Genomic DNA, 14,678 nt, shown 5'->3' with positions numbered 1-14,678 from the left:
AGCATATACAATAATATGGTGAGGTTAAGATCACTCAAACTGCATGAACTATAGCTACGAAAAGATAGCTGATGAGATAGCAGACAAAACAAAAGAAGGATAAATCCCAAGGTAAAAATTGGACGGAGAACGATTTGGATCTGACCTTTTCTTGCTCCAGAACTGTCTCGATGTCCTCCATGTTAAGGAATGCCGTCAAGTCCACTTCTTTGGAACCGTCTGTGAGAGAGAAATTTAGAGGCAGTGAAATCTTAATTAAATATGGATAAAGATTCTGATTATTTTTTATAGTTTTGAAGGCAAAACATTGCGAACAAAAAAGATGAGCAATTGATGAACTTCCTTTGTAGGGATTACAAAAACAAATTTATATGTGATCCTGGATATTATATATATAGATATAGATATATATATATAACTTGGAAGAGAAGGAGGAGGAGGTAGGTTGGCTTCTTGTTCAATTCAGTTAATCGAAAGGCTATGAATTGGAATCATAGGTCAAGATTCAAGGAGGAAGACGAATGCTGCAGCTCCTTGGTCACCGACGCTGGCGATGAAGAAGAAGCTTGTGTCTCGCCGCCGCTGCCTTCCGATTCGGGGCAGAAGAGGTTCACCCCAAATAATTTCACGCGTTTGGCTGTGGCCGGGCCGCCGACGACAGCTGGCGTCGTCGACTCGAGAACGACCGACACGTCGCCGGGTCGTACCTCGCACGGGGGCGGCGCCGTCAACGGTGACCGGAAGAAGACAATCTGCGCGCCGTAGGCTGGGGTGGGGGCGGAAGGCGCTAGGAACCTGGGAGAAGTAGCTCCCCATGGACCGACGATGGGAGACGGCCCGAAAGAGAATCCAGTAAAAGGAAGATTAATTCTGACTCCCCGAGCTGCAGCCGCGACTGCCGCCGCGGGGTCCCGGATGCGGCGCTTTTTCCAGTCGATGAAGAGGCGGTCCCCTTCGCGGCTAAAGCAGACGGTGTCGCCGGCGTCGAGGTGCTTCTCCTTGACGAAGCGGCTCCAGCCTTTGGTCATCACGTAGCTCTGGCTGCTGTTCCAATAGGAGTAGCGGAACCGCCAGGGCTTCCCCATCTGGTCCTCGAAGCTCAGCAGCAGCCCCTTCGCTCCGTCCGCCGCCGCGTCCAACGGGAAGTACTTCTCCGCGTGCTGCTTTGGGATCACCAGCCGATTCAGTTTTCCGACGTCGCTCGGCGTCACCACCTTCTCGAACATCTGCTCCCTCTCCAGCACCGTCCAATTCTCCCCCCGGAAATCAGGCCTCCCAGCCGCCGACGACAAAGCGGAGGAGGACGAAGAAGAAGAAACCATTAAAAAAGGCGCCTCTACCCGCCGTACCTGTTGCTCTTCTTGATGACTACTCATGTAAAACCTATCCCTCCTTCCATTTGTGAACTCCATCCCCTGCTGGCTCAAAAATTAATACAAAGCACACCTTCGTCACAATTCTTGGCGATCTAGAGGAAGAATCAAAGAGGAAGATGGTAGATTAAGGAAGAAGAAGAAGAAGCAAAAAGTCATGGTAGTGCATAGTAAATTTACTTGGTTTTGTGGCTTGTTATCACTCAATAATTTGTCCTGCCAACGCACAGTACTGCCGCAGAAGGTTCCCAGAACAAGGGCGAGGCCATTTTAGTCTCTGCCACCGTCCATGCTAATACTATTATTATCTCCACTGCCTCTCTGAAAAAGAGATAAACAGTAAAGACAGTAATAGTAGGTTTATAATTGATGAATGAATTATATCCATCGATCAGCTGTCTCAGCTCCTCCTGTGGGCTTCTTGTCCCTTTCAACAGAGGGGGATCGGAGCTTGATGATCCTTGAGAGATGACCTGTGTGATGAGCCTCCCTCAGCAACTTGTCGTAAAAAAGAAAGATCCTGTTCCCTGGTTTTCCACTGTGTTGAAACTAAATATTACAGGGCAAGCTATATATGCATAAGATATTATATCTTTTTCTGCATGTTCCATTATTTTATTTGAATTACGAGGGCATTGGTTAAGTATTGTCAGCTTGTAGATCAGCAGTACTGGAATATCAGTTGCCTGATCTTGGTTTGGTATGAGAAGTTGGAATACTACTATTTTATCAAAAATGTTGGGTCTGAGAATGATTTGACTTGTAGATGGATCATGAGAGCATGAGGTTGTAAAATATATTTAGTTCTTTGTCACGCCAACCAAATTTCTTATTCTTCTCAACCGTGCTGACGCACATGGAAGAGCACGTGCCGATGCAATATGTAATATTTATCACGACCTTAATTATTTTTTAATTTGCGCACTGCAATTTGAGATTTAAGAATGATTAATTAGGAGCTCGCTAACTAAATCACACTTGTCGTCGTTATAGTGCTTGGCACTAGCTAATTAACGTTCCAAGATTGAATCCATCAGCAGTGGTCAAGTATTTAAGATAATAAATAAAAGAATCAGAGTTTGAATACTGATAAAAATGAATATTCTATAAGTAGGCCTTATTGAATTCTTTGCAAGGAATGAGCGAGAGTGGGAATTGGTAGGTTTTAAAAAATATATATATATAGTTATTTAAACATAGAAAATATTTATCTATTCTGCTAATGCGGAATCCGAGAAAGGGATTATTGTATAATTAACTAATTATAGCCCATTTCAATCTCCTAACAAGCCTTTTATGAAAGAATTCTGTGTTTTCATTCATCGTAATTCTTTGATCTTTGTAGCTAATTAATGGATAGGTGCAAGCCAAGCACATTTAACGACTTTGTGGAAGTTAGGCGATTCAAGTCACTTATTGTAAAATCTGAAGATCGAAAATTGAATCTTTCTATCAAATCCAGTACTGACAGAATAGGGGAATGATATATCAGACAAGATTTCTTGAAAAATTTGGGTTTGGGCAGTGGGATACTTCCTGCTGAGCTGAAGATTTAGGAAGAATCTATCTAATTTAGGAGGGCCAAACAAGTTTTGATGATTGTTCCAATTGAAAGATCCTCCCATGGCTAGCAAGAACTTCAAATAGATTTAGTTTGTAAACAGAGGTGGTGTTGCCTTTGAGTTACCAACATAGTTTCAGTCTTAATGTCAACTGGAATTCTACATCTATATTTATTTGAATTCCCATTAATGTAATTACCTAAAATTTAAAGTTTAAATCTTCTTAAGACGTATAAGGTATATTATTATAGAGAAAACTACAACTTTTTATTAGTACAAAAGCTCTCGAAATAATGGCTAAATTAACCTAGACCTTGATATATAGAATATTGAAATGTTATGTCGATCATGCTCGATCGTCCTTGAAAGCATACTGTTTCATAGGGAGTATATATATATATGCATTAAAGCATTTCGAAGTGACCACACCTCAATGACAATTGTTATTGTGCCCATCGACCTAAGCTCCTTTAAGTAAATTTGGAAAGAACTTTAAAAAAAAAAAAAAGTTATGGCATATTTGCAATTTTCTAAAGGAATAGAGGGCCTTTTGTAACATTTTCAATTAAATTCCCCACCCACGTCCCCGGCTTGTTCTTCCTAGCTCCTTAATTGTAAACAAGTCAAGTCGAGCCAAAGTGTTCAAGTTTGTTGAATAAGTTAATTAAGTCAAACTAAACTAAACTTAAAATAGACCAAGTTTTTCAAATGATTATTCGAGTTTGGCTTAGTTTTTTTTATGAGCTTAAATTTGGTTTAAGCTTGCTTTGAGCTGGTTTATTTAAATGTTATTGAACTCTCAATTCAAATTTATTTGATTATTTTAAACTTTTATATTTTAAGCTTGTTGATTGATTATTAAACTTGATAGTATAAATGTATTTATTCATTTTGAAAATTTCTTTCTTTATTTAATATGCTGATAAAAGTTTTATTGATGAACATGATTCACAAATATTGTTTATGAATATTGTTTAGAAATATTGTTCATGAACATTATTTACAAACATTAATGAGCTGAACACATTTATGTTCAGGCTCATTTGTTTAATTTAACGAGTTATTTAAGCTTGTTTATCTAATTGATCATGTGTGTATTAAATGAACATAAACAAGCTCTTACCAAATCGAACACTAAATTTGTTCATGAATATTCAATTAATTTACAACCCTACTCCTCATGCGCTAGATACTCAACGTCGCCTTCGATTGCTTGCCTCACCATCCTCAACTAAGAGATCGTGAGTAAGGCTGAGTATTGGGTTAAAATCGAATTAAACCGAATTGAATTAATCAAAATCAAACAAATTAAATTTTTTCAAACTAATCAAACCGATCAAATTTAAAAAAAATCAAACAAATTGAATTGATAAAATATTGATTAATTCGATCAAAGATTGAATTAACTAAAATTTTTAAATATTATGAAAGATTTATCGATTAATTGTGAATTTATAAATTCGCTTGCTTAGAAATTTATTGATTATTTTATTTTATTTTAATTTATTTGATTTATTTTATTTAATCGAATAAAAGATTTTAAAAATAAAACTGAATCGGATTAACTAATATAATTGATTTTTTTAGTTTAAAATAAAATTTTGAAATAACTAAATCAAAATTTTATATTAGACCAATTTATATATTCAATTTAATTAATTTTTTACTCATCCCTAATCACGAAAGACCATCATCGCATCGTATCGGTGCATCTTCCTTCTCCGAGCCCCTCCCTCTCCTCTTCCTCATCCTCATATATCCTCATCCCTCAACTGTGAGACTCAGCCGCCCCACAACACCGCATCGTCCACCCTCTGGTCACTCTTGATTACATCTCAGTTAGCCTCCTCCTCTGCAGCAAGTGCATGTGCTGGCCGCGCTAGCAGCACCAGCTGCCTCGACGAACGCAGCATATGCTAGATATATATATCATCGATCCGATCTCCTCCCTCGCCTCGATCTTGCTTTTGAGATATATATAGGAGCTAGCTATAACTTTACTGTAGAAGGAGGACCACTCTGCCTTTAAAATTCTTTATCTCTTATCGTGCGTGATGTAGAAATTAAACAGAAATGAGATTTTAGACGTAATGAGAAATGCATAGGTAGCGGCGCAATCTCGTCCTTGTGCTACAAGTGATAGCGTACCTAAACTTACGACTACTCAACTTTGGCCTCAAAAAACATTAATATTGTTGCATCAAGTATAAAATTAATGCACAGTGTTTGTCGATCGTTAGATGTTATGTTTCCATCAGAACAACGACGACTGCTGTAAAATTTTGCTCACAGCTCCATTGCATGCATCATGACGTAGATGTTGCACATTTGATTGACGCAAACCTGTTATGTATAATAATATCTCCATTATTTCTTTTCATGGCGTTTCCATTAGAGTACGTACCTACATGAGTATTATATATATATTTATTAGGAAGCAATGATGAAGCCAATGGGAAACCATCAAACTAATTAAGCAACTCTTTTAATTATGAAAGCTAGCTAGCTCTCGTAACACGACACGCGTACGGTTTATGGTACTCTCACTATAACTTAATCAACCCACCCGATTAAATTAAGTCACGTCACTAACTCCCACTTAAGCGTGCATCTAATTGATATGCTTTGACCGAAGTAACTTTCATCTAAGTAATCATGCATAATCTTCTCGGTCATATAAATTGCATGCAGAATTTGTGTGAAATCTTTTCTGGCTTTGTGCATCGTCTTCGATCGCGAGGATCGATGCAAATTACGCTCATCACTTATCATCGTCAATCACTCTCAAACCTTTACAAAATTATCAATTGTCATGAGGTTTAAAAAAGAAATTTTGTTGATCGGGTTCACGAGGTAATGAATAAATATTTTCTACTTCTGGAAATATTATTTTGCCTCTAGAATATAATTATTTTAAAATTTTCTCAAAGGTCAAGTTTTGTTGGTACGTACGACTAAAATTAACACTAAAAGTTCACCATAATTTCGATAAAAGCCACATATTTAATAAAAAAACTATGAGAAAATTTAATTTGAAAAAAAAAACTAGAACAATGGATCGGATCACCCAATATAACTAATACCAAGTTTTTCTTAATTAGTTGGAGGAGAGCAAACCTTGCAATCAGCAATGAAAATGGAGGGGACCCTTACAGCGATCAAGTGATCGATGCGATAAAGGAGATGGAGAAAGAAAGTGGTACCGGGCACATTTTTATCCCCACTAGCTAGCTACCATATATCGATCGCAATATTTCAATTGCACAATATATATAATTTAGTCTCTTGATATATATATATTCTATTCATATATAGTACATGCATGCATGCCCTGTGTGAGCTAGGAGTCATGTGAAACACAATGTAGACCTTGGACCACAAACTAGGGTTTGTCACATTGTCCTGATCCTTCCACATCAAACCAATTGAATTCGCTACTTTTAAGGAGTGCTAATATAATATAATTGGGCACCACACATCTAAAACAACATATCATGCAATTATATATATCCTGATCACATTGCTGGCCTGTTGAGCGTGGAGGATAACCCATATCGATCAAGGTCCACTTTGGATTATTGAGTCGACTAGCATCTAGTTACTCACTTACTCGATCTAAGTTAGTTAATTAGCAACACTAATTAGCATGATCGATCGATCTTTAATCAGTCGACATCACAATTAACTATAAATAGATATCTCAACCTATATATATACGTAATGAGACCCTAACCTTAATTTTTTGTTTTTCATTTTTCTCTTTGAAGCTATATAAATCTACTCACTAGCTAGTCACTTCTACCTCTCACGTATTAAGTGCATGTGGTAGATGCCACTTAGATTGTCGTCCACTGCATGTGTCTTCCTTTTAGATGCCTATGAATTAAGATCTTTAATGGTGTGGGCATGCACTACTATAACACAAGGCAGGCATGCTACTTCAAGGACAAATTAATTAATTAGAATATAGAGAGAGTACGTATTAAAGCTGGGTCTTCTCCTAATAAGTGGCCTCCTAGCTATGAACTGCTGGGTGGGTGGTATAGTCATAGAAGGAGCTAGCTAGGGACCTGACCTGACCTGACCAGACCAAACCATTAGTTAGCTAGCGACTACTCATATCACTTTTGTCTCCATCCCTCTGCATGCAAAGTAGCTGGCCTTAATTAGGTCACACACATATATATATAAATATTTATTTGTTTCCTTTTAACTTGAACTTTTACAAGCCTGCAGCTGATTATATTTCCACCTTGTCTCTTCCCCATGCATGTTCTCTTTTTATATTGCTTAGACATGCATGCAGTAGTGCTATTCAAATTGGACCAGATCAATGGAGAGCCGATCGATCGAAGAATGACCCAGTTCTAAACAAAAAGCCCATTTTACTTGATGCTGGGAGAATTTTGATTTGCTGAGTAATGACTGACGCTATATAAAAAATATCAATGATAATTTTTGCGATAACAATGATTGTTTTGTCAACGATTGCAGATTAATTATTATGAGAGTCATTATACAAAATAAATTAGAGTTGGGATTAATTGATCGATCACTGTCATGGATTAATTTAATTTGGTTTATAATCAGTAGCATATATGAAGATTTTTTTATGATGAAACCGACAACAAGATATATAGACGGTGGAGGGGGTGGCAACATTATCTATATATATTAATTAGTAACAGAAAAATAGATCGTCATCGAAGATATCATCATCTACAATTAATCTTGAAACATAATCCCCCTTTCACCACTCTCGATTTTATCTCATTTTTTTTAAAGCTAACACCTTGATTCCATTTTTTTTAATAAAGTTATTTTTATTTTAAATAAATTTTCTTTTATTATTTTAAAATTGTCCAAGCAACGGAATATAATTTATTGGAAGAACAAACTAAGAATCCAAGACAATTTGAAGGCTACGCATCCCTGGCGTGCAAGCTAGTGAATGGAACAAATACCTCACGTACTTCGCCTCCATGCAAGCCAAGAATCCATCCTCCGCTGCTTGTCTATATACATATATATATACCTGTCTCCGTCCACCATTGAATCGATCAGCATATGGCGACGGCGAGCACCGACCTGTTCGTGGGCCACGGCGAGGTGGAGGAGCAGGGCGAGGGCGCGGGGCTGGTGATGCTCACCGGGGAGAACACTGGAGCCGTGACGAAGGCCGACGGCCGACTGCTGCAGCAGCTGGCGGTGGATACGCAGGGCGAGATGCGGGCCGATGAGGCCTCGCTAAGCGCGTTCGCCAACAGCAACTACCAGGCCGTGAACAACTCGGTGGTCGTTGGCGGGCGCTGCGCCGTGGAGGACCCCGGCGTCCACATCGAGATACTGGAGAACGACGACGACGACGACGGAGGATCAGATGTAGACGAAGAGACTGCGAGCAAGGAAGACGAACCGAATTAATTGAGAGGCCGAAGCGAGTGATCTAGCGAGGCTGAAGTATATATATATTTTTAAATTAAGCTCGTAATGTTCCACGATGAAGAAATCATTGCCACTGGTCATTTCATTTTCATGCTTCCTTCTCTCTGCCTCTGGTCAACTGGTCAAGTGATGAATTAATTAAGCTTTTTCTGCTTCGGCCTCTTCTCCATCTCTCGTTTCCCTTTTTCCTCCTTCAATGTGGTAAGCATGCAAGAGCGAAGGTGTCCGAGGTCAAACATTTCAATCCTACTGTTACTTCATGTTAAGAAAACGATTATGGAATTTAAAGCATTGTGTTCAGAGCTAAGAAGCATTGTGTTCTGTAGTGGCGTACTGTGGTAACGTAGGGAAGGCATGGGATTCTTCTATTGGTGCAATCCACCTCGCCTTAAAATTGACCAAGTTGATAGAGCTTCGTTGATCAAACTTGAGAAAATTAAATTGAATTTAGATATTTGATTAATATATTGATTGATATAAGACTGAAACAATTAAATAGTTTAAGGTTGGATGGAGACCTAACAATAAATGAAAAGATTAATCAAAAATTAAAATAAGATGGAAAAAGTAAGTAAATCAAGGTTGATCAGAAATTTAATAAGAAGTGAAAAGAATAATATGAAATTGACAAGAGAAAAATCTAATTAAATCATGATTGATCAGATACTTGGTGATCGAAATTCCAACAAAGAATTGGTAGAAGGAAAGTCCAAATGGATTATAATTGACTAAATATTTAGTGATCAGAAATTTAACAAAGAATTGGCAAGATAAAAAAATCAAATAGATCATGGTTGATCGGATATTTAGTAATCGGAGATGACGGAAGTCCAAGTCAATCTTGAAAGATCAGACACTTGTCATGAGTGTAGGAGTGCAAACATATCAAGGAAGATTGAATATTTGATATAAGAGAAGTCCTAACAAGTTAAGAGTAACTAGATATACTAACCATGTGAAATCTCAATAGGTCACGGTTGACTGGATGATGGCAACGGAAATTCCTAATAGATCACGTATGATCGAATACTAATCAAAGGAAGTGCTAATAAATTAAGATCAATCATATACTAGACAAGATAAGAATTCTACCTTTAAAAGGTTGAAATATGATTAGTAATCGATTGGTAAACTCTAAACCTCAAATTTGGGGGGAGGGGTTTGTTGCTTGAGCAATCGATTGCGGTGTGACAATAATCGATTGGTGATAAACAATCGATTGTTGAGATGCAATAATCAATTTATAAATTGTGTCGAGCAAATAGAAGCTTCCCAAATAGACTGGTTAGTTCGACTGGAAGCAAACAATTGATTGTTGTGACTCAACAATCAATTGATGTGACTCAACAATCAATTGTTAAAGTAAAACGAGTTGTTCTGCATATGTCAACGGTTGAATTGCAACAAGGCAATCGATTAGTAAAAGTTATTGAATAGCTTAAATCGCTTTGTAATAAAAACTTGAAGCGAAGATATACCACATTACACACAGAAGCTAACACATTTATTTTACTTGATATTCATCTCCTTGAGGTGATTAATCCAAGGGTTAACTCTTATCTCTTCACTTCCACTGAGTCTTTTCTTTTTCGGTCAAATCCCGAAGGCGAAGAAACTTTCTTACAACAGAATTATAGCAAGCTTACAAAAGTAATAATAGAAAACACAAAGAAGAAGAAGACTTTTATAATAATCTTGTGAGTTGCTTATCTTCTTCGAAAAATTTGCTCTAAATTAAGTAGTAGAGCACCAGAGAGTTTGTTGATCACTATAGCACGAATTCTTGGAGCTTTGAGCGTGAACAGTGATCCTAAAACGACTAGCTTTCAACTTTTATATCAGCTCAGTTTTTTCTAAAACTATTTAACTGATGATTTCCTTTACTAGTCGACTAATTTGGTAAGCGAACAAATAATGGTTTCTGAACCTTCTGAAATCTTGTTTGATTTTTCAAATATCAGTCGAATTGATTTGTTCATCAGTTGATTGATTTGACCAATTGAATGATTAGTCGAATTTATTATCTCTAGTTTGTTTCTGAATCAAAATTAGTCAAATCGATTATCTTCTGTTCGCTTCTAAAATAAAACCAATAGACTGATGACCCTTATCAGTCGAATCGATTCACTTCGGTTCTCTTCCAAAACAAAATCAATCCATTGATTATCCTGACCAATCGAATCGATTCACTTTTGTTCCCTTCCAAAATAAAATCAATCGACTGATTAACCTGATTAGTCGAATTGATTTGGTTATGAGACTGAATCAATTCGACTGATATTAAAATAAATTGATTAATACTTCTGAACAGATATTTTTGTATTCATTTCCATTCGACTGATACTAGAAATGACAATTTTATGTCATTCTAATAATTGAATTCGCCTAAGAATGTTTTACCCACGTGTCCCCATTATCTCATGTCAGATGAACCTCTTGTTCTTTGGATTTTTGACACATCCTTACTTTTAAGTCTTCATCCATCCACATATTTGATCCCGTGATTTGCTCAGTTTTTTTTCTTCTTTTGCCAAGGATTCGATCTTCAACCATCTTGGACTTGCATCCGACCTCCTGACCTGCAAGGGTTTCATCTCGCCAAGCTTCCTCTTACCAAGAATCTAATCTGTAACATTCTTGGACTTCACTTCGCTTCCGGCCTTCTGACCTACAAGGTCTTCTTGTACACTTGATACACAAGTGATGTCTCTTTTTATTTTGCTCTAACTTGAATGACATCAAATATCAAAACTATAATTCTTGGGTATGATTGCATCAACAAAGGTAACCAATCGATTGCAAAATCAGCCCGAATGTAACCTTATAAAAGAGGATTTTGAGGCAAATCGAAGCGTTAATTCTTAAAAGTTTGAGGACGTAGTGTTGGTGCATTTTCAGACCAACAAGAGGTATTTTAAAGCAATCAACAACGATTAAAGGTGATATTTTTGTAAAATTATTATTTTCTTTGTATTTATTGTTTTATTGTATTGGTTGTGAAAGAGTTGTAAGAGACTTTCCAACTTTCGGAAATATTCGAGAAGGAGAAGAATAACGTGAATAGTTATTAGGACTAAAGCAGATAGGAAATAGTCGGTGTTGGGTTGCAAGGGTGTAAACATACTTTCGGAAAAGATATCTCGAGAAGGAGAAGAATAACGTGAATAGTATATTAGGACTAAATCTTGGATATAAGTCAGGGGTTGAACCTTAAACAAAGGCGATAAATCAAGTAAAATTTTGGATCCTTTGTTTATATTGGGTTGCATGTGGCGTCGATTTTGATTCAAGTTTTCATTGTACATTCAAATGATGAGCAGGCGATGAAATCAAGTTTTCATTGTACATTCAAACGTTGAATGAAATCAAAACGAAATAATCGAAACTATTTACCTATCCTCCTCTAGTTTGCACGATCCTAACATCTTCCAAAAAGCAAGACTATATATATAACTTTTTTGGTTAATATATTAATCAAGCTATCAAAGCTTTATAAAAGATTAAAACTTGGGTAGGTTTGAAAACTTCAAGAATGTCTAAAAGATACAATTAAGGTATAGTTAATACTTAGAGCAAACTAATCAAAAGTTTTGTAATTTCATTTATTTTTGTGTTTGTTATCGAACATGAAGGATGTCGATTTTTTATTTGGATTGTGGAGGCCATCGATCTGTGAGCCATCAATGAAGCTTAGAAGATATTAATTTTTTTCTAAAAAATAATAATAAAAAATATAAGATTGTTAGTGGTTATTGAAACTTATAACTAATAATTAATTATAAGGTAAGTAATTAAATTAAGAATTTAATATAACATTTATTGTATTTTATTGCTTTTGGTGTAACATATTTTCATCTATCACTCTATATATATCAAATAATTATATTGCTCTTAAATTGCTTTTACGGTCATGTAATTTTGTTTTTGAAACATTAGCTTTGTTTTATGGAAAAGTATGGAGTGATCGAGTATTTTTTTTATAATTCAAATTTTCAACTGATAAATAGTGGATACTATTGGATTTCGATTCCATAAAATTTTTTTATTGATCATTAAAATAAATCTGAAAAATACTTAAGTTGAAGTCATCGACAATATTAATCTCCATGTATCGTTGTAGAGTATCATGCTCTATATGGGTATTAGAATCGTGAGCCATAACACAATCGTTTTACTAGATGATAATCTAATCCATCTAAAAAATTTCATTTTATGTTATTTTTTATAATTTTTTTATTAAATAAAATATGTATATACCATGAAAAATTCACCAACAACTCTACTGTTACACTGTGTTCCACGGCGTTCTAGTAAAATTTTGAAACAACGTAACTTTAGATATCAACTCAAGTAACAAAAATGCTTTTGTTACGCCCTACTTTCCGTCCCATTATTTTGAACCATTCAATACACTGCCACAGCTTGGTCCACAGTTATCAGAAGGGTGTATTTTAGGTATCACAAGGGTGTATTATTTTAGGTATTAATTCGCAGTGTATCTTTATCAGCGGGAAGTTGAACTTCCCCCACGCCACAAATGCAGCCATCCTTCTCAGGAGAGGAAATGACCATTTTACCCATATCCGATCTATCCTTAGTTGGTTCCTCCCCAAATCGAGTAAGTAAAATGACTAAAAGAACCCTGATTAAAATCCTCGTGATCAGACGGCTAGCGTTCGCCTGAAATGGGTTGATCAGAAGCATTCAATGGTATTTGATCATAGATCGTATGGCACAATCGTAATTTTCTTAAATCGAAAGGGAGTTTGTTAGGAGGGTACTCTATATAAGGAGGCTGGGCCTGGCTTTCGAAGGGCTCGCTTGTCTGTCTCCAATTCTCCTCCTCTCGCTTCCCTCTCGTTCGCCGACGGTCATCTCCGCCGGAGACACGATCCTCAGGGGTCTCTCCTCTTCCGACGCCGCCCTATTTTTTTTCCTTCCTTTTTTGGAGGGGATCGTACACGGTGTGTTTTCGTTCCGCCGATTTAGGGCGCTGACGTGGCAGGACGGATGGCCACGATGCTGAGCGAATCAGAGAAGGAGCCAGGCGCATTGGGGAAGCGGAAGGGCCGCGATCCGGACGAGGCCCAATCCGCGGCCGAAGCGAAGCGAGCTCGGGCAGGAGTCGAGGCCGCGGCCCGGGGGAAGGACAACAGGCTCCTAGCCGGCTTCCTCGCGCACGAGTTCCTCTCCGCGGGCACACTCCTCGGGCGGCGGTGGGATCCCTCGAGCGGCGCCGTCGAGCAGGGCGTGCCACCGCCGGCGGCGGCGGCAACCCTCGCAGACACGTACACCCAGGTGTCGTACTTGTTGCTGAAGGCGAAGGGACCACACATCCCCGGCGTCCTGAACCCCACCCAGCTCGCCGGCTGGCTTCAAATGTGAGCGAGTGCTCTTGAATGGAACGATAGAAGGTAAAGGAGTTTTTAGCATTCACAACTGGTGGTTTCATTTTCTTTCCGTCGATCCAATTTTCCTGGATTCGCTTCGTGTAGTATAGCTGATTACTTCCTGTAGCTCCATTAACTCTTGCAAAATTGAATTCCTCTTAAGTGAGGATTATCCTTCTTCTTGATTGAATCAGTCGTGCTAGCCAATGTCTTTCATTCATTTGCTAAACAAATGAGTAACTAAGTCTGATGTGAGCAACTTTGTTGTCGGTTTCAGTATTTGCGAATTTGCTAGATTGTTCATAACTATCAAATCAATGCATTGCTCATTGCTGTATCTAATTGTGGAATGAATACTTGAAAAGATCAAATAATAACAGAGTTTATCAGCATCCTGGTCAAGAGCTTCTTTGCATGATTACTATCACTAATAATTTCAAATATCTGGATCAATTTTATCAAAATTTGAAATTTCTATCGACTGAGAATTTCTTTCCTAATTGTTATTATTTTGACTCTAGCTTTTGCTTTAGTTTTCTGCTACATGTGTCTTGTGCTAAGAGGCTACAGATCAATGTGTGCTCAAGAAGCTTAAGATAAACTCTACAGCTCAAATAAGCTTGAACTTCATAGGATGTCAGAAATACAATGCCTTCTTAAGAGGAGACAAGCAAGAGAAACTCAATTGCATAAGATAATGTGGTTTTAGAAACTGAGAATACCCTTGGGAAAACATTCCTGCCAACAAGTTTAATATAGTATAAATAGGTGAGTTGTTATCCTTAAGTATTTGTTGTTGATGCTGATGCAAATGAAGCATGTGTATTTCCATCATGTTCATAATGTCGTCTTTTACAGATCAAACAAAAGTTCCTGCAAACTCAAATAGTGTACTAATCAATTTCAGG

At 37.4% G+C, this 14,678-nt stretch overlaps 3 protein-coding genes across 4 annotated transcripts; 2 read left to right on the top strand and 1 right to left on the bottom strand.

Moving 5' to 3' along the window:
* Positions 1–330: 330 nt before the first annotated feature.
* On the bottom strand, positions 331–1,617 carry LOC141840671 (B3 domain-containing protein Os03g0120900-like). Of its 2 annotated transcripts, none has more exons than XM_074728720.1 (2): positions 1,554–1,617; positions 331–1,468 (listed from the first exon to the last, which is right to left on the bottom strand). In XM_074728720.1, the coding sequence occupies exon 2, from the start codon at positions 1,410–1,412 to the stop codon at positions 492–494; it is 921 nt and encodes a 306-aa protein (XP_074584821.1). In that variant the 5' UTR covers positions 1,413–1,468; positions 1,554–1,617; the 3' UTR covers positions 331–491. The 2 variants fall into 2 exon arrangements, with proteins under 2 accessions (XP_074584821.1, XP_074584822.1); XM_074728721.1 differs by having other exon boundaries at positions 331–1,415.
* Positions 1,618–8,002: 6,385 nt separating this feature from the next.
* LOC141837847 (uncharacterized) lies at positions 8,003–8,398 on the top strand. The gene has a single exon (XM_074725219.1). It carries the CDS (start codon positions 8,003–8,005, stop codon positions 8,357–8,359), a length of 357 nt encoding a protein of 118 aa, XP_074581320.1. The 3' UTR covers positions 8,360–8,398.
* A 4,821-nt stretch (positions 8,399–13,219) lies between these two features.
* Positions 13,220–13,963, top strand: LOC141842030 (uncharacterized). The gene has a single exon (XM_074730245.1). It carries the CDS (start codon positions 13,391–13,393, stop codon positions 13,763–13,765), a length of 375 nt encoding a protein of 124 aa, XP_074586346.1. The 5' UTR covers positions 13,220–13,390; the 3' UTR covers positions 13,766–13,963.
* Positions 13,964–14,678: the final 715 nt, after the last annotated feature.

The sequence above is a fragment of the Curcuma longa genome, chromosome 11, assembly GCF_044706935.1.
Source record: "Curcuma longa cultivar G26 ecotype Majalengka, Jawa Barat chromosome 11, ITB_CL_G26_1.1, whole genome shotgun sequence".
NCBI classification, from domain to species: Eukaryota; Viridiplantae; Streptophyta; class Magnoliopsida; order Zingiberales; family Zingiberaceae; genus Curcuma; species Curcuma longa.
This window is presented reverse-complemented; position numbering and strand designations above follow the sequence as displayed.